Below are 20719 nucleotides of genomic sequence, written 5' to 3' on the forward strand. Positions count from 1 at the left end.
GCGTGGCTCCTTCCGATTGGCCAGTCCTAGCCCGTTTTCTCCAATCAAATGGTTCCGCGGTCCCCTCTCACGCAGGACCGCCCCTTTGCCTGGGATGCTGTCGCCTCTAAGGGAAACCTTCCAATGAACGTCAGCGCAGAACTTATCCCTCCTTGTGGAGAGGTCGCGTGGAACCACTTCCGGATCTTAGAACGCATTTATTGCGTCACAAGGGCAAGCGGTAGCCATGGCAACGCGTTCTTCGCCTTACCTGTCCACGCGTGAGGTCACTTTAGATGATTCCAGCGCGACTTCTCGCAGTCAACTTTTTATTGGCAGTGCTTCTCAGAAAAGAGACACATGAGAGGTCCAAAATCCCCTAGAGAGCTTTTCGATGGAGGTAGTGAGGAACTACAGTTCCCGGCATGCAACTTATTAGGGGGAACGCTGCAGTGAGTGCTGGGAATTGTAGTCCTTGGTCAGCTGCGTAGTTTGGCCTTTCCGCACTTTCCCAGCTTGTCTCTGGGGCAACTCTGCGCTGCGTGGTTTAGAATGTTCGTCTCGTCCCCATTGCTGTAGAGGTTTGTAGCTATTCCAGTGTCTCCAGTGTACATAGTCTTCAGAAGGGGACCTAGAAAGCTGCCACGCCTTGGCCGAGGCCGCTCTGTGTTCTGGGAGTCGGCCTCTGAGTCTGGGCCCCGCCTCCGGTTCGTGAACGCGCCTTTCCGAATCTGGCTTCTCTTGTGTCACTTGGCCAGCAGGAGCACTTACAGCCTCTGCGCTTTTCGCGGCCGGAGTCTGCAGGCCTGATTCGGTTTACGGAGGAAGGTAGTGGGGCTTTCCCCCTCTTCTCTTCGAGGGAAATTACGAGCAACTTTAATACCCGCGACTCCTTCATGAAGTTCAAAGGCTGTGCTGTGACCCAGTGGCCCCAGAGTTCCTGCTGTACGTCAGGTGGAGAGCAGTGTAGCACAGGGGGAAAAAAAACTTCTCAATTTGACGGGTGTAGGAGGATACACCTGCAGATATTTGAAAGCAAAACCTGTGGGGCTGCAAATGAGAGGGGGAGTGCAGCTTTGTAACTTCATAGAAATACAGAAAGACACGTGCAACACCAGGTGTCTTTCCTGTGAGGGAAGTCCCTCATACTAAGCTTGCACCTTTGGAAATATTTTCAATGTCTCTTTAACCTAGTGTTTACCTCATCCTCACCACCCCCACCCGCCGCCCCCAACCCCAACCCTCACCTCATTTCCAACAGAGACACTGCCTTCCTTACTGCTTCCTACAGGTTAAATGAACTTCGAATTCGTTTTCAGATAATCATCGGAATTCCTGAAGACAAGCTTTTCAGTGACAGTCTATCACATATATTTATAGCTTCCCTATTTAGGTTTGCCAGTATTAATTCTGTGGTTGGCGTTTACTCATTGTGGTGATGCCTTATTTACATCTGTCCAAATTACCTGTATTTATTAGTAACCAAAGGGTAGCTTACAAAGCTTTTGTTATGCTTCTGTTCTTGCATCTTTATTTTTTTTGAGTTTTCTACGGTGTGAAATTCATTAAGGAATGTCAAGTAATTGCATTTTTGTATGTTTTAATTCTTATTTTTTGTTTTTAGAAAAAGATGAGTTCCTTCACTTTTCTGCATTTCACAAAATTTCTTCACCTTTTTCTCTAGTTCCGAACAAGTAAGCAACCAGTTCTGAAACTGCAGATTCCATCTTAACTGGTCAGTGGTGGGTAGTTTGTGCTGCACCTGGAGGGAACTGAGAATCAGACAAGCCCTCCAAAATAGATCCATTGCTTGTAGCTAGATGTTTCTGCAGATGATGGTGGGAATGTATGAGGCAGGCAGAACACAAGACAATAGACTGGTAGAAAAAGATGGCTGGCTGTTCTCGGGCTCAACTCTGCCCTTTTAAGACAGGATCCCTGGCTGTGCACCCTGTAAAAGGAGTGGGCAGCTTACTCAGTTCCTAGCCTCACTCTTTCTCCCCTGTAGTCTCCACCTCTTCTGACTTTTGACCCGTTATTGATACACAGTTCCTGTCTTGGTTAAGCTCCTCCAGAACTTACACTCCAGACTGTTATTAACCTCCCGACCTTTGGATCGACCCCCTTGCTTCCTAATTTTAGTTTTTCCCTTTTGATACTCTATGTCCAGGAACACTACTGGAAACAGCTCCCTTTGCTGTTTTTGTTTTTGTTGTTGTTAAGCTTTTTCTTGAGCAGAGGTAGCCCCATGAGACCTGCCTTTGTAGTTGAACTTAGAGAAAAAAATCAAACAGGCAAAGGGATGCTGTTAGGAAGGATAGAGAGCTTATCTGGTAGACAGGTATAGTCCAGCAGTGAGGAGTTAGGGAGATCAAGGCAGGAAAGCAGTTGGCATCAGAGAGCACTGAGGAAAGGGGCTGAGCACCAAGGTGAATTTGTTGGTTGGTTGATTGGTTCATTCATTCATTCATTCATTCAGCATGTGTTCAGGACCTGGTATGTGCCAGGTATTACGCAAGGTGCCGGCAATACAGGGGTGAGCAATATTGATACGGTCTCTGTGCAGAGCTTGAACCAGTAGTAATAGTGCAGTTGCATCTTAAGTGCATGTGTCTCTAAACTGAAGCAGGGATATAAAAGAAAGACTGTAAGAATGAGAGGGAACTTTTTGGGGTGACAGAAATCTCTTGATTTTGATTTTGTGGTGGGTAAAACCCAAACTATATACTTCAAAAAGAGTGAATTTTGTCATATGTAAATTTTACTTCAATCAAAAAACTAATAGCAACTTTTAAAATTTTTAATTTTTTATTGAAGTGTTGATTTACAATGTTAGTTTTAGGTGTACAGCAAAGCGACTCAGTTATACATACATATACATTTTTTTCAGATTCTTTTCCATTATGTGTTATTATAAGAAATTGAATATAGTTCCCTGTGCTATACAGTAGGTCCTTGTTGTTTATCTAATTTGTATATTGTAATGTGTATCTGTTAATCCCAAATTCCTAATTTATCTCTCTTCCCTTTACCCCTTTGGTAACTGTAGTTTGTTTTCTCTGTCTGTGAGTCTATTTCTGGTTTCTATAATAAAATTTGTATTGTTTAGCAACTATTAAACTATTAATTTAAACAAAAACTCACTAAAACTCATTTCAGTAGGAAGCAGGAACCAGACAGAGATGCCCGCTATTATCAGTATTGCCCCACGCTGTTTAGGAGGGTTTAACACTAAGACAGAAAAGGAAGTAATTGGCATTAATTTTAGAAAAGTTGAGGTCTTTTATTTTGAGATTCCTTCTTACTGGTGAATTTATTACATATCCCAGAGACTCTAGTTAGGGGGAAATTTTTTTTGACTATAAGAAATGTATAAACGTCAATGGACTTGCTCTAGTCTTGCAAAAAACATAGAAATGGGAAAATTTTAAATTTCTTTCATATTAAAGACAAAAACCATAAAATGCTTAGGAATAAACTTGTCAGGGAAGATATAGCTCCAACATGAAGAAAACTATAAAATCTTATTGAAGGGTATAAAATAGATGGAGAACTTGAGTCTGGTGCCATACCCTGTGCACTAGCTATTGCTGCGTAACAGATTACCCCAAAATCATGTAGTTTAAAACAATAAACATTTATTATCTCACATAGTGTCTATAGTCAGGACCTTTCACCTCTGTATGTGCTGTTTCCCGTATTTAGCCATGTTTTATTACCACTGTTGTTATTATGATTTATACTTACTTTTTTCCTTTTTCGTTAAGTCTTTCTTATAAACCTTTTCCTCTTGCTGTGAAGTTCTCAGCTTTAAAAAAATCAGCTTAATTTTGGTCTACTTTACATATAATAAAATGCACCCATTTTAAGTGTTCAGGTGGTAGGTTTTGATGAATAACTACCCCTCACTATCACTATGATTATGATATAAAACTTTCCTCTTGCCCTAAAGAGTTCCCTTGTGATCCTTCCCAGTTTTTTCCTTCTCACCCTCTACCAGGCAACTAATGATCTGCTTTCTGTCACCTTTCAATTTTTTTTTGCCTTCCTCTTCGTCCCATGAGTTATTTGGAAATGTAATATTTAATTTCTAAAATTTGTGAATTTTTCAGGTATCTTTCTGCTATCAGTTTCAAATTTAACTGTATGTAGTTAGAGAACATACTTTATATGATTTCAGTTCTTTCTGATTTGTTGAGTTTTGGTTTAAGGCCTAGAATTGAGGTCAGCAAACTTGTTACTTAAAGGGCCAGATAGAAAATCTTTCCGGCTTTGTGGGCCACATGATCTCTGTCACAACTCAACTCTGTTGTTGTAATATGAAATATTTAATATGAATAGAAGTGGCTGTGTTCCAAGGAAATGTTCTTTATAAAAACAGGCAATAGCTGGGTCTTAGCCTTTAGGTTGTAGCTTGTTGACCCCTGGCCTAGAACACAGTATATCTTGGTATTATGTGTGCAGATGAGAAGAATCTGTTTTCTGCTATTATTGGGTAGAATGTTCAAAAATCAGTTGTTTCAGATCTTCTATTTCTTTGCTGATTATCTGTCTACTTAATCAATCACTAAGAGAGGAATGTTGAAATCTCTAACCATATTAAGGATTTATCTGTTTCTCCTTTCATTTCTACCAGTGTTGCTTTGTGTATTTTGCAGCTCTGTTGTTAGGTACATATACACTTAGAACTATTATGTCTTCTTGGTGGATTGACTACTTTGTCATTATGTAATGTCACTTTCTATTCCTAGTGACACTTGTTCTAAAGTCTCCTTTTTCTGATAATAATATAACTCCTCTAGTTTACTTCTCTCAGGGATCACACTTCTGTGCTGCCTGATGTATAATATCTGAAAATAGGTAATTCATATATTTTGTCCAGTTTTCTGGTTTTTTGAAGAGGGTAGGTAGGTCTGTTCCCTGTTATTTTATCATGGCTCAAAGCAGAAGTCCATAAGTGTTTTTTTAATATGTATACCACCTGCCATCAGTGGCTATGCTTTTATCCTCTTAATTATGTCTTTCATGGAGACCATTTAGTTTGCTTTCTTTCTTTTATTATTTTTTTTATCATAAACAATGCAATGAAGATCTTAATGGTTCTAGTTTTTCACTCTTTTGAATAGTTCCTTGGAATGATTCCCAGAAAGTAGAATCATTGAGTCAAAATTTAAAAGCACTTTAATATATTTTGAAGTATATTGCCATTTACTCTCCAGATATAGCTTTCCAAAATTACCAATTTAAAATTCCATAGCTATATGTGAGATATAAGTTGTGCCAATATTTAGAAAACTATACTTAAAAAAAAACTATATTATTTCTTACTTTTAAATTTCCTTGAATTCTAGAAAAGGTAAATATGCTTTTATGTGTATTACTGTGCTTGTTATTTTTCTTTTTATTTATTTGTATCTTTTGCTTATGTGTCTACTAGGATGTCAGTATTTTTCTTAGAATAAAGATAAATTTATTTGTGGCAAATATTTTTTACAGTCTGTTGTTTGCCGTTAAGTCTTTTAAAAATGTAATTATTATCTGTCCATCTTCTCTTTTGTGATTTCTTCTACAGCTTATAAGTTTTAGAAGTCCTTTCCAAGTTTGATAAATATTTAATTATGTTTTATTTTCATTTAAAAATTATATTAAATTCTTTCATTAAGCAAATATTCACCTATCACCTACTTTGAGCCAGTCCTTATACTAAGTGTTGGGGACATGAAAGAGACCAAGATAGAAATTACCTCTGATCACTTGGGAATAGGAGAAAGTGGATATTTTCAAGGGCTGATAATCTAATTCTCACCTTCTACATGATAGGTGAAAAGTCCATTAATAAAGTGCCCATGATACCTATTCTGTCATCTTCTGGATTTTATTTTTGGTACAGTGGTGTGAGATTATGGTTTGAATTAATTTTTTCAAACTGTCACCTATTTATTGTAATGTCATGTATTGCTTTGTGTTTCCTACCTGTTGACTTGCGGTATCTTCAAGACCTAGTGTCTTATCTCTATGATATGGAGGTAGTAGAATGTACGTGTTCTAGAGTCAGGCTGACCTATGTTCAGATCCTGGCTCTTCACTTACTAGCCAAGTGACTTTGGATGCGTTGCTTATCCCGTCTGAACTTTTGTTTCTTCAGCAATAAAGTAGGGTGGTGATATTATCTATCTATCATAGGATTATTGTGACAGTGAAATGCAAAAGGGTTAACACTTTTTAAAAAGGTACTGCATGATTATATTCTTGTCAGGTGCTCTTGATGAAAAATTGCCCTATTCATGACAACGTGGTATGTTTCTCCATAGATGAAAGCAACAAACAGAATCAAAAAAGCAACATCTGATACAGAAATGAGTTGCATCTAAGATAAAGTTCATAAAACTACGTAGTTTCCATTTGATTTTTTGCTTCTGAACAAGATGCAAACATATCTACCTCATTGTTGCAGGGCATGTGTTTTTCCACTAGCTCAGTGGAACTGAATTCCCAGCACGTGTAGGTGAATGGAATGTTGTATGAGCTTGCACAGCTTAAGATAAAAATAATCACAGAACTCCATCAAGTTCTTAGATCCAAACTTCCTTGCCTCTCAGATGGCAGGTGCATTACTGGTCTTGGGTCTTATTATATTTTGATTTGTTCCTCTTGTCCTGACTTCAACTTCGTACCTATTTTCAGTTTTGCTTCCAGTCACAGTCATGGGCCTTGGCTTATTCTGCTCCTAGATTTATTAGGCTCCTTTCCTGCATTAGTCTTCCTTTTCACACTCTCAGCAAGTCCCCTTGCCTAGTTTCCAAATTCACAGGGAGGCAGAAGTAGCAGGTGGCTGAAGGAACACTGGGAAGGTGGAATGGGGGGCTGAGGAAAAGAGGGAGGGCCTTGTGTCCAGTGCCTGTTCACCATCTGTGGTTCTCAGCTCTTCAGCAAAAGCTTTGGGGAAACCGGGGAGATGTGGACTTCCTGTAATCCTAAAAAGAATGTGTTTTTTTCTTTTTCAGTCCTTACTTAAACTAGATTGTTTTTCAACTCTGATCTGTCCCTTGGTTGGCATCACTCACCTTCAAATATCTATAGGGAAGAAATTTTGGACAAGGATTCCAGTCTGTTTATAGCAGACATAATTAGGAGGAAGTCCCAGAAGCAGTAGAGGTCAGTGGCTGCACCAGGATGAAAATTGTTTTGTTTTAAGGGTGATGTCATCTCTGAGCAAAGTGAAATGAGCCAGAAGGCAAATGAGAATGTAGACAGGAATGCCCAATTCCTTTTACAGCCCCAGAAACCCGTTCAGCCTTACCTCTGCTCGACTCTGAATGATTTTCAAGAAGAGAGAAACTTTTTGGCAAACTACATCTTCCCTCAGCTGAATGAACTCTGCAATTCCTGGGGCACGTACTTCAAAGCTGTGGACCTGAGGTGGTCAGCGTTGAAGGCCCAGGCACCCTTACCCTCCAGCCTGTTTAGACAGCATTTTTGTCTCCACTTGCAACGTCTGAAGCTCTGTCTCGACTACATGAACAGCTGCTTTCCCTTTTTTATCTACTTGCTGGGTCAGACATATGGGGACTTTGTCCCTGACTACTCGCCAGTCCTGTTCTCCGAGGCAACTGACTTGTCAACTTTATCCATAGTGGAACAGAATCTCTATGTTGCTGCAAAAAACAGTTATCCTTGGGTCCTGGAGAATGCCAACTGCAGTCTGATGGAATTAGAGGTCATCCAAGCAGCATTTCTGAATGAGCCTCAATTTCAGTATTTTTACTTTAAGACAGAAATCATGCTGCTGAAGACTTTGGATGAGGAAAAGGAGGAGATAATATCCTCAGGTTTTCTGACAAATGACGAGTTAAAATTAAAGATGGGGAAGCTTAAGGCCAAGATTATTAGCAAAGGGCTCCCTGTCAGATTTTATAGAGATCTCCATGAGTTGGGTGAGCTGGCTCTCCAGGACTGGTCGGTTGTGATAGAAACACTTTCACCAGCCACTTTAATGATGGAAAATATAGGTGAGTACATATGGAGATAGCTGTCTGTTGTCATAGGCTCAAGTGTTCTGTATGTCTTCTTGTGAAAGAAAATTTTAAATGACTGAAAATATTCCTGAAGCATTTAAAATGGTTACCATATGCTTGTAACATGCACTTCTTCATTTGAAGGTTTTTGAAACTGAGAATAAGAGCAAATAGTGAGCTATGGAATATGATTTAGGAAGTCAAGGAGCTCTGAGAAGATAAAATATCTGGCAGCTAACATGTAGATCCAGAGCAGAGGTTCTCAACCAGGGCTGATTTTTGGCCCCAAGGGACTTTTGGCCACGTTTGAAGATATTTTTGGTGCCACAGTTGGGGGTATGCTTCTGGCATCTAACAGGTGGAGGTGAGGGATATGGCTAAACATCCTACATTGCACAGACTGCCCCCCCATAATAAGGAGTTTTCCAACCCCAAATGTCAATAATGCCAAGGTTGAGAAACTCTGATCTAAAGGGAAGAGAACTTTTCTTAATCGTCAAGTCCTTTTTGTGTCTTGTCACATGTAATCTTCAAGGTTTAGCCCTGCAAGGTAAGTGCTGTAATTCCTATTTCACAGATAAACAAATGAAAGCTGCTGTATAGCAATTAAGTGACTTAATCTAATGTCACATCATCAGTGAGAGATCGTTCCAGGACTGAACCCAGGTCCTTTTGACTCCAAAATCCATGCTCTTTTGCCTTCATCCTTACTACTGAAAGAGTAATCTATGGACCAGTAGGCTTGGCATCACCTAGGAACTTGCTGGAAATGCAGTCCAGGTCTAGTGAATTAGAATTTGCATTTTAATAAAGACCAGATGAGTTGCATGCATGGAAGTTTGAGAAGTATCACCTGACATCATCTTGCCTCTAAATGAAATGATTACGTTTATTTTGAAAATAGTGTCTCGTGAATATGTATGGATTAAAAAGGGAAGAAAATATCAGAATAGGGCAGAGATTCTTTACCTGGACAGACTTTGGGAGGGATCTATGGCGCCCTTCAAATTATATGAAAAATAGGATGTTTACATGCATATGTGTGTTTTGGGAGATGGGAAGCTGGCCTCTGTCTTTGATCAGACTCAAAAGGTTCAGTGACCCCAAAAAGACTATGAATTACTATTTTAAGGGTCCAATTAATGTGGGAATGCAAAATGCAGGTGGTGCATTCTCAAATGCTTTCAGGGACTAGGCAGGCATAGTCCTTGTAATATGATAGGGAGCAGATGGATCTGTGGTCAACTGAACGGGAGGGAGTTGACCCACCAAAAATCATTCACATTCATTGTTTCTGGTGGGGCATGAAATCCCACCTGTGCTGGTCAAACAAAACTCTGCCTACAAGCCAAATCATTTTGGAGTCCTAGAAAAGAATATTGTATCAATCATTACTCTTTGAGTTGCAAATGACTCAAACTGGCTTCAACAAAAAGGGGATATATAAGTTAATATAACTTTCAGGTCAGACTTTATATTGTGGTTCAAATGATGTTACCAGGCCCTGGTTTCTCATTGTTTTTCTGCGTGGTTCTGCTGTCCTGATGTTACCTCAACTCCTTGGTTCCTCCATTATGGAAGGAAAATGGCTATAGCAGCTCCAGGTTCAAGTTCTGCAGACATGGCTCGAAGCCCTGGCACTGAGTCTTTCTGTCTCTGATTAGCCAGACTTGGACCATAAACTTGTATATGACTCAATCACTGGAGCCAAGAGAGTGTGATGCTCTGATTGGCTAATCCTGCGTTGTATCACACCTCTGGAGCCTAGAGGAAGTCATATCCACCACAGTAACATGAACTGAGAGTTGGGACGAGGTGGGATCCCCAAAAATAATCTGGGATTGTTACTGAAATTAAGGTAGGATGAATGGATATTGAGCAGTCCCAGAATATCTTGAATATTTGCTACAGGCTTGGAGTTTTAGAATATCTAAGGACAGATATGTTCTCAGAGCCCAGATTTTTCAGTTCCTAACTATGTGACCTTGAGAAAATGACATATTGGTAAGCCTAGCTTTCTTCTTCTATATAATGGGTTAACAATAATCACTTTGAGAGTAATAATGCATGTAAAGCACGTAAAAACAGTGCCTGACACATAGTAAGCTAATGAGAATAAATAACAAAAAATGAGTCCTGAGAAAATATAGTATATATTTGGCTAAAGCCTGAAATATGGTTAATAGTGGTATTCTTTGACTGATCTCAATCTGAACTGCATCCATTGATTAAAATTTACTAACATGTTCAAGGATCAAGCCTTTCTGTGTATTTGGGTTAGAGACAGATCATTTCTCCAAAATATTCTCTTTAGTCTTTGATTTTGGTTATTATTGAAAGATTAGCTTGTGTTAGACTTTAGTTTTGGATATATAATATATGGACTACATGTCTGCATTAGAGACAGTATGGATTATTATTTTAAAAAAACTTCAGAAAGAAGGGCTAAATTATTTTTCTTTTGGATCTTCAATAACCTTTATCACCTAGGTAGTTCCAAAATCTCACAGCTGGGGTAGCAATCAGCCATTTGGGTAGCTAATGGTTATCATAAGGCAATGTAGAGCTGTCAGTTCATACTCCTGACTTTTAGAAGCACTTCTGAGGTCCTTGGAGATACCTAAGACTAGTGGGAGAGGTTCAGGTGGGATCATCTCTAAGTCTGTCTAAGATCTTGAAATTTGAGGCTGACCTAGCCTGATCTGTTGGTCCAGCTCTATTCTGGCCCTAACCTGAATCACAGGGCAGCCTTACCCTGTGATCTTACCAGGTTAAACTATCTGATGTTCATTTTCCTTCCCTACCCCATTAGAAAAAACAACAAACCCCCCAAAACGGGGAGATATAGGTGTCACCAGAGACAGGAGGATATTTTGGCCGTCCAGAACACCCTGACTTTAATTAGGCAATGAGTTTAGTACCACAGTAAATTGAAACTGGAAGGAATCTCAGAGATCCAGTTGTCTGGCCTTGCCACTTATTTTACCTGAGTGTTTAAGGGACAAAATGGCAGAGTTGCAACTGTACCCATGGTTGTCATTGTATTATGGCATCTTATCCTGGAAACACACCCCGCTCTCCAAACCATTGCAATGCTTAGAAACACACACATATGCCACGAGATTCAATTAGGGAACTTCATACTTACCTAAAAATCTAAAAAGATGAAAGGACAAATGTAGCAAATGCAATTTTTTTTTTACCCTCATCATTCTGAGGTCATGAAATAACTTGGAATCCTAAGTAGGATTTCATGTATGAATAGCATTAAGAAGATTAAATTGCTTGCCTAGTTTCCTTTCATTAGATTTTAGAATGGGCCATGAAATATGGCACTAACATGGAAAGAAGGTGATACAGATACAGAAGGGGAGGTACTTTCTTGGGCATTTACAATAACCGAGTGTAATGGAAACTGCAAATCTAAGACAGTGAAACATCTCTCTTTGTCTGTAAAGACTACAAGCACAACTTTGAACGTTTTTATCATGAAGAGTTCACTGAAAAGTACGAGGAAGTGTTTGTTATTTCCAAGGAGTCAAATAGAACCTTTGCAATCTTGGAAAGATTTGCCTTAAAGGATGTGAAATTTGATGTTAACAACACTGCAGCAGGTTCCAGGTTAGACTGTGTTCTCATGTCAGATGTCAAGAAATACCAAGCAAAACAACCTGCCTTCAGTGAATATGATCCCCCAAATTTGGAATGTCTTCCCTTCCTGTGCACCCCTTCCTGCAAGAGAGGCTCCCTAAAAGCCACCCCTGAGTTAAAATTTCCTTATCAGATATCACTTTGAAACTGCCAAGTTTTCCTGACTATTTCACTATTTTTTCCAGTATCCTCAAGAAGATTGTAAGCCCTGGAGGGCAGAGGGCTTGCCTTCTTTTTTTCTCCCCAAGATCAAAGTTGGTCTAAGTAATTCTTGACAATGATGGAATGATTTTGAGAAGAAATTGGATTAGGAAATAAGAATAATGCATCTGTACGGAACTGTATATTTTACAAAGAATTTCCACATACATCATCAGCTCATTATTAATTACATTAAGATATTCAGCTAACACTTATTAAATGCTTACCATGGGCCATATCATTATTTGTGTTTGTGTGTAAGGAATCGAGTTACCTTACCCAAAGTTTGCACTCCTTCACTGTTTTGTCCAGTTCTTCTCATTCAGACCCCCATATCTTTCCCCTCTCTGGGGGGTGATGTACTGTGTTCACCACCCACAGGCATGAAGAGGCAGGGCTGTGAAGAAAGAACTAGGTTTATCTGTGGTCCTTCCCAATATCAACCTTAGAAATAGGAGGTTCTTGGGATCATTGTATTTTTTCCATCTTCATCCTCCAGTTCTTACCACAGATCTCATTTATTCTGGTAGAGTTGGGGATTGGAAATAAACCCACAGTGGCTGGGATGGCTCAGGGCTGTCCTCCACCATCTCTGCCCCAGTGTCAGCATCCACCACCAGGTACAGATCTACCAGTATTCTTGTGGTTCTGGGAACCCATGCTAAGAAGAACATAATTTATTGGGTTAAAACAACATGGTGCTCAGTCAATGTTTTTAAAACTAGAAGAGTGTGAAATATATAGGCTATCTTAGGTTTGAATAGGCAAACCCATAGAGATACAAACATAAGTTAGGGGCTGTGGGGGGATGAGAGAAGAGGGGAACCAGGAAAATGTTCCCTAATAGGTCTGGAGTTTCTTTCTGGGTTCTTGAAAATGGTCTGGAATTTTATTGCAATTAAACAATGCCAATTGTGTCCAGTGAAAACACAGCAATTAAGTCCTTTGAGCTTAGCTGTGTGGAAACAGGGCTTTGCACTATAAGTTCCTGAATGGTGTGTGCAAGTAACAGAAAAAGGTATTCTTTTGAAGTTTCAAAGCATTGTCTTAATAACCAACCACCTAGACCAATAGCATTCTTTTTTTCTCTTTCTCTTTTGAAGGGAGCCACAGATTGCTTGGCAATGTTTTCATTTTCTATTTGTTCTTGAAAAGAAGTCATTAAGACCCTAGCTTAATTATGTAGGTGTGTTATATTGGTATTTTTCCTTCATTGATTTTACCTGCTAAGTGCTAAGAAGTGTTCTAGACACAGGGGATACAGCTGAGACAAAAGAGACAAGGATCCTGCCTCTGTGGAGCTTACACTAATGAGACAGGCAACCAACATGATATGGAAAATATGTAGTAGGTTAGATGCCTTTAAGTGCTGTGGAGCACAGTGAAAGCTTGAAAGGGAATAGGCTATCGGGTAGGAGAGAACATGGCATTTGGATAACTGCTGGGAGTAGATGAGGGAGCAAGCTATGCAAATATGAGTTGGGAGAGCATTCTAGACAGAAGGAACCGCAAATACAGAGGTCGCGAGGCTGGAGGAATGGCAGGCAGCTGGAAGGAAGTCAGAGCTGTTGGGAGGGTGGCAGTGGTGAGGTTGGAGATGTAATGGATTAAAGGAGGGTGTGTGTGTGGGTCTTCGTTGGTCTCTTGCATCATTGTAAGGACTTGGGCTTTTACTGCTTTTAAGCAGAGCAATGACCTATATGACGTATTTGACAAGCTCACTCTGGCGGCTTGGCTGAGGATAGACTGAAAGAGGGCAAAGGTGGAAATGGGACATAAAATCAAATCCGTTCTAATTTGATGGTGAAATGACTAAAGCAATAGGGCATTGATTCCTAACTCATATCAATGGAGACGGAATTCTTATGGAATAACTACTATTTAATGATCCTGCTTTAGGTTTTCTATTTTAATGGATTTTCAGGCTGATCCTCTTGCTTTGCTGAACCTGAATGTCAGGTTTATTTATTTCATTCAGTCAATCAGCAATTCACGATCAGGTACTATGCCAGTCACTAACTATCCAGGAGTGATTAGGATAAGCCTGGTAACTACCTGGGACTTCCATCAATGTAAAATCAGTAGACACATGTTTATTAAATTATGTATGTGTGAGGAATAGGGCTAGACTCTAAATGCAGTGACACTTATGGACCTGGGAATCCTCTGCATTTCCAGAAGCTTTTCACTAAAGTAAGCAATGGGAAAGGGTATACTGTGCTTACACCAGTTCACAGAAATCATATTTCTGCATTACTATAAGCCATGACACCCCCGTAGAGCAGCAGGCTACTTCTGAGCCACTGACAGTTACGGTCATTTTGTTGATTCTCTAACGTCACGGCCATTAGGATTGCTGGGCATCCTTGGCACATGAGTGTCTCAGTTTTTTCTTCTCTCCTGGTGAGTCTGAGGTAGAGTCTCCCTTCTGGGCCTTTGGGCAGGTTGGGCTCTTGATGTAACCCCAGGTTCATGTTGGACCCTAGAGTCTGTGGCAGCTGGAAGAGCCTTCCAAGGTTACCATCTTTCCACTCTCCTAATTTTACACAGGACAAAGCCTAAGCCCAGAGGGCAAATGGTTTGGAGCCAACTGGGGTCACAGTTAAGAGACTAGAATTTCACCTCTCTTAGAGACAAATGTCTGCAGGAAAAATTTCCCTCCCTCCCTTCCTTTGTAATTACTCTTGACTACATTCCCCTCCTTTATTTTTCAGAATAAATCCTCTTCCAACTTACAAGTCTATTCTGCTCTTATCTGGGGAACGTGGTTGTGGGAAGTCCACTCTGATTGCCAGCTGGGTGAGCTATTTCAGAAAGAAACATCTGAACATGATGATCCCTCATTTTGTGGGCAGCACCTGTGAGAGCAGTGACATTATGTCCATGATACATTACTTCACCACAGAATTACAGTCCAGAAACTATGGTAATAGAATCAAACTGTTACCTTCATTCAGGAAAATTTTGTTAGAAAGTAATCATTCTGTCTTTTGCTCATTTTGGGTCATTTTTCTCTTGTTCCAGTCTAAACCCTGTGTTGTCTCACCTACCTATCTACTCACCTCTTCCCTTCACAGAATTCAGTCTCCTTCCTTCCTTCCTTCCTTCCTTCCTTCCTTCCTTCCTTCCTTCCTTCCTTCCTTCCTTCCTTGGATCCTACTGAGTGCAGAGGGAGTCCAGTGGAGGATTTTAAGCAGGGACTGATGTGATTTGATTGATATTTTTCAAAGATCAAAATCGGTCTAATGTGTGGAAAATAGAGGTGGAGAAGTAAGCACGGAGGCGGTGACACTTGTTAGAGGCTATCGCAATGGTCCAAGCAAGAGGTGGTGGCTTGGAGGAGGGCAGTAGCAGCAGAAGGGGAGGGCTCTGGATGGATTGAGAATTTGCTGAGGAATTGAATGAGCCAGTGAAGGAAAGGGAGGGACTGAGGATGCCTTCTGGTCTTTGGCTTAAGGAAACTAGATGGACGGTGAGGGCTGTACACTGAAGTGGGACAACATTGGTGGGGTGGGGCAGCAGGCTTTGAGGGGAATCAAGAGTTCTGCTTTGGACATGAGGTGTTTAAGGTACAAGGTATGTATGGGGAGAGAACAATCCTGTGGGATCTACTTCTTTCCTAGGAGCAGTTGGGGAGCCCTACCATTTCTTAGCTGTATGACCTTGGGCAAGTTATTTTAACTCTCTGTGGCTCAGTTTTCCCATTTGTAAAATGTGGATAATAAGAAAAAAAAGCACGTTTTATAGGTAGTTGAGAAATAAAGTATAAAAAAGTCACTTAAGTGCTTGGCATATGTTAAGCACCAATAAATATTAGATATTATTATTATTATTATTAGGTGGCTTCTGTGTTTTTAAATGTTTGTATGTGTCTGACTGCCTGCTTTTGGGAATTCATCCCTTCTCACCTGTGGCTTGAACCCATGTGTGCCTCTGGGTATTGAGTGAATGTGTGGGGCCCGGGTGAGTTTTGATGTATATCATCTCTTTATGAACGGACAGATATTTGAGCTTCCTTCTGTGTGTGTTGGGGAGGGGGGTTGCCTGTGAGTAAATAAAGTGAACATGTGGGCTGAGTTCTCAATGGTTGCATTTCCCAAAGCATATATAAAGTGGGTAATATCAAAATCAATAGCAGCAAACAACAAGGTCCTTCTGTAGAGCACAGGGAACTACATTTAATATCTTATAACACATAATAAAAAAGAAAATATATTCGTATAACTGAATCACTATGCTGTATACCAGAAACTAACACAGCATTGTAAATCAACTATACTTCAATAAAAAAAAATCCTTTAAAAAAATCAGTAGCAGCAGGTGTGACAGGTTCTAAAAGAAAGTGACTAATCCCACTCAGGCATGTCCCAGTGGTGTTCAGTCTGGCCAGGCTAATGATACAAATTCAGTTGCACATGCCCAATTATGATTTTATTCCCAAAGTGAATTATTATTTTAATGAGTCTTTTTTAGGTGCTGAAAGCTCCTAATAAAAACAGCTGCTTTCTTCCAAACATATTTAAGCTGACGAAACAGAATAAATTCAGGAACGGCTTGTGAGAACTTGACAGCTAGGTGATCCCTCTCCTTGTTAATAGCAGGAGGAGGAGGGGACGGGCTGTGGTTCTGGACTTGGCCTGTCTGCATTTTCAGTTCTGGCTCCACTACTTATTAGCTGTGTGATCTCTGACAGTTTACTTGAGCAATCTGTGCCTCAGTTTCTCATCTTTAAAGTGGGGACAGGATTAACAGTACCTCCATGACACCGTATGAAGGTTAACAGATAATACATGTAAAAAACTTAAAAGAGTACCTGGCACACAGTTGCCATTATTATTATTGTTGCTGTTCTTATCCCTCACTGAGCTGGAGAAAGAGGCAGGAATAGGGGTCTACAGAGGGAAACAAGAAACTCCTATTCATTAGTTAGACTAGGGCGGCAAGGACGGCAACGCAAGGGAGTTTGCAGCTGTAGCTATACTGCAGCCCAGGAGGAAGCTGAGGAGAGCATGGCTGGCTGGCCCCAGGTCGGCAGGGAAGCTGGGTTTCACTTGGGGGAGGTGGATGTGGGCAGAGGAGGAGGAGCTGCTGCTGAGAGCACAGCTGGGTTTGAGAGGTCAAAAGCAGAGTCAGCTTCTTAGCAGAGAGCATTTTCCTGTGCCCGTCTCAACTGTCCGCAGCTGCATCTCCTGCGTGGGCCGTGAGCCCGGGGTCCTCCCCAGTGGAGACACCAAAACGCCTCCGTGTAAAGCTAACACTTCTGCTCCTCTCCTCTGCGCACCAGAATAAATGGATCTAGCAGAGGAGAGCTGACCGCCTGCCCGTGACCAGCTCTCGCCATTCCCACGCCCTCGCCTGCCCTGCTGATGCCCTCCAGCGACAGGCTTCACAGGCGGGTAGCACCCCTGCCTTTCTGACTTCCCTGTTCCGACTTCCATGTTTCCTCGCTCTGCTACCCCGACCCTGGTGGTAGCCCTGCCTCACAAGGAGTTCCATTTATTAAAAGTTTTCTGAGTGCCAAGTGCTGTGCTAAGGGCTTCATCAGCATCTCATTTTTTTCCCAAGAGGTCTTTCTTGAAATAATAGCACTATTAGATTTCTGTGTAATAGTTACCCGTTCTGCTTTCACACAATAGATTAAAAAAGCTTTCTACAGGCAGTGCACGGACAATTCAATAATTAGAGCCAACTCAACTGTGTTTGATAAAACAGCCTATTTAATAATTGAAAGTAGTATTACTGAACCATATGAAAATAAAAATACATAAATGTGAGGATCTATGAGGCTATAAAACTAACATCATTATTCTGCATTACACAAACCAGATCAAGAAAAAAAATTCCAACTAAGCTTTTGGAGAGCAAAGTGTAAATTTCCCATTCTAAATTATCACGCAGGCATAACATTGCAAGCCATGCTATATATATAGTCCATAGCCAGGCTCTTAATTTTTAAGAGGAAAAATGCTAGTCAGTGAAGTTTACTGTACTGTCAAGTGTCCCATACCATAAAATATTGACATCTCATTTAATGCTCTCAGCAAGTCCTCAATAGCATTATCGTCCCAGATAAGAAGACTGAGGCTCAGGATGGCTGGGTCACACAGCAGCATGTGGGCAGAGCGGGGAGATCAGACTCTGTTCTTTGTTGAGTTCAAAGCCTGAGTCCTCATTACTGCACTCTCTTGCCCCTTTGAGCCCAAAGAGGGACACTTCTCCCTTTTGGATGATTTCCATCGGGGTCCTCTCCCAGCATCGGTTATCAAGAAAATCTGCACTCAAGTCAGTGATGTGGGACAGGTGGGAATACTGGCAGGAATCCTCAGCTATACTTGCCTAGCCTCGCACCCAGGGCCCAGCTTACTTCTCCAACCTCATCTCTTGCCCTTTACTCCAAGGAGATGGCCTCCTTGGAAAAGCCAGTCACATCTTCCCTCCATGTCTGTTCACTCAGTTCCCTTCTGGAATGCCCCTCCCTTTTCTCAGGTCAGAGAATTCCTTCTCATCCATTAAGGCCCTGTTTAAAGGTCACCCTCTCCAGAAGGGGGGCTGATGGCTGCCTCTCTCCCTCACCCCCAACTCTGGCCAGGTGACAAGGATAGCCCCAGTCCCAGTGTGTTCTAGTTTACGTGGGTGTCTCCCTGCCAGTACTGCGCTTGCCTTCCTGGGCCCTCAGGTGACTCACGCATGGTCCTGTCATTATACATTTTATTGTCTCCCTCTATGGTCCTGTGAGTGCAGGGACCCTGTCTATTTTATTTGGCTCTTGTCACGCTTACTCCTGACACAGCCTGACACATTGAAGGTTCTCAGTAAATCTGTGTTGAATCATGAGAGACAATACCACCCCAAAGTGAAAAAGTTAGTCAACCACTAAGCCATTTTGTTACAAAATATCATGGAATTGTATCAGTTAGTGTTTTTCTCTCCCCATAAGTCTACTTAGCCCCACTGAGTAAACACTTGAGATGTAAATTAGGTGAAAGGCTGTTGTCATCTAGTAGGGATAATTTGGTCCTATCAGAATAAAGAGAAATATTTAGGGTCATTTCCCAATATTAGTAACGCTGACTTTACCTTCAACATCATTTTAAGGGAAAATAATTCTAATTACCCAAAGAATGATTTTATAAACACTAACCAGATGCTTTCCTTCATATACAAGGATATAAATCCACAAGCATCATCCTTGAGTATTTTTTTTCCTTAGATTATATATTTGCTGATTATATTTTAAAGTTTTTTCTTAAATATTGATTTTTTTTTTAAATGTAGGTACTGGGGATTGAACCCAGGACCTCATGTATGCTACCAGGACCTCATGTGCTCTACCACTGAGCTATACTCACCCCCCCTTTTTTTGCTGATTATTATTGGTGATATTATGATTGTCAGGCTGTGTGTACTTTTTGAGGTTCATTTGCCTCCATTTGGCCATTTAACTTCTACACCAGCCTTGTGAAAGAGATGGTCAATCCATGCCATCCATACATGACTGCTAATGAACTACACAGCTTGAAAATTCAAATGGAGTAGTCTTTACATGATTGCTTGTTATTTGAAGAAAAACGGTTAGGAAAAGTAAATGATTCCAAGGCTCCTGATGATCTGTGTGTTCAAGGCCCTTCACCTGTCCAGGCCTCAGTGTCCTCATCTGTAACATGAGGGGTTTGGATGAGACTGGATGACCTCCAAGAACCCCTTCTGTTCTAAAATTCTGTCAGTGAGGCCTGGAATCTCAACATTGTCCATATTTTCAAGATTTAAGAAAAAGCCTCAAAGGATGTAGTATCAAGATTAATTTTTCTCACCTAGGCAAAACATTATCCAACATAAATCTCAGCAGTGTTCTCCTAGGGCAGTCTACCCAAGCAATGGAAACAAAAGCAAAAATAAACAAATGGGACCTAATTAAACTTACAAGCTTTTGCACAGCAGAGGAATCCATAAGCAAAACAAAAGACAACCTACAGAATGGGAGAAAATATTTGCAAAAGATGAGATTGACAAGGGCTTAATTTCCAGAATATACAAACAGCTCGTACAACTTAATAAGAAAAAAACAAACAACCCAATCCAAAAATGGGCAGAAGACCTAAACAAGAAATTCTCCAATAAAGACATACAAATGGCCAATAGGCACATGAAAAAATGCTCAGTATCGCTAATTATCAGAGAAATGCGAATCAAAACTACAATGAGGTATCACCTCACACCAGTCAGAATGGCCATCATTCAAAGGTCCACAAACAATAAATGCTGGAGAGGATGTGAGAAAAAGGGAACCCTCCTGCACTGTTGGTGGGAATGTAGTTTGGTGCAGCCATTATGGAAAACAGTATGGAGTCCTCAAAAGACCAAAAAGAAACAATATATGATCCAACAATCCCACTCCTGGACATGTATCCAGAGGGAACCTTAATTCAAAAAGATACATGCACCTCAATGTTCACAGCAGCACTATTTACAATAGCCAAGACATGGAAACGACCTAAATGTCCATCAACAGATGACTGGATAAAGAAGATGTGGTATATATATACAATGGAATACCACTCAGCCATAAAAAATAATAAAATCATGCTATTTGCAGTAACATGGATGGAACTGGAGATTGTCTTACTAAGTGAAGTAAGCCAGAAAGAGGAAAATACCATATGATATCACTTATATGTGGAATCTTAAAAAAAAAAAAAAAAAAGCAAACATTTACAAAATAGAGACAAACTCACAGACATAGAAAACAAACTTATGGTTACCGGGGTGGGGGTGGGGGGAGGAGAGGTTCGGAAGGGATAAATTGGGAGTTCGAGATTTGCAGATATTAACTACTATATATAAAATAGATAAACAAGTTTATACTGTATAGCACA

At 40.6% G+C, this 20719-nt stretch overlaps 1 protein-coding gene across 1 annotated transcript in view; it reads left to right on the plus strand.

The window, feature by feature from the left end:
• Window positions 1-465: 465 nt before the first annotated feature.
• LOC123612963 (putative tetratricopeptide repeat protein 41) overlaps window positions 466-20719 on the plus strand; it is a 67504-nt gene continuing 47250 nt past the window's right edge. Inside the window, 4 exon segments of the mRNA XM_074375166.1 lie at window positions 466-560; window positions 6984-7988; window positions 11453-11627; window positions 14546-14772. Coding sequence (XP_074231267.1) covers window positions 7202-7988; window positions 11453-11627; window positions 14546-14772 — 1189 coding nt within the window. The 5' untranslated portion in view covers window positions 466-560; window positions 6984-7201.

The sequence above is a fragment of the Camelus bactrianus genome, chromosome 12, assembly GCF_048773025.1.
Source record: "Camelus bactrianus isolate YW-2024 breed Bactrian camel chromosome 12, ASM4877302v1, whole genome shotgun sequence".
Classification (NCBI taxonomy): Eukaryota; Metazoa; Chordata; class Mammalia; order Artiodactyla; family Camelidae; genus Camelus; species Camelus bactrianus.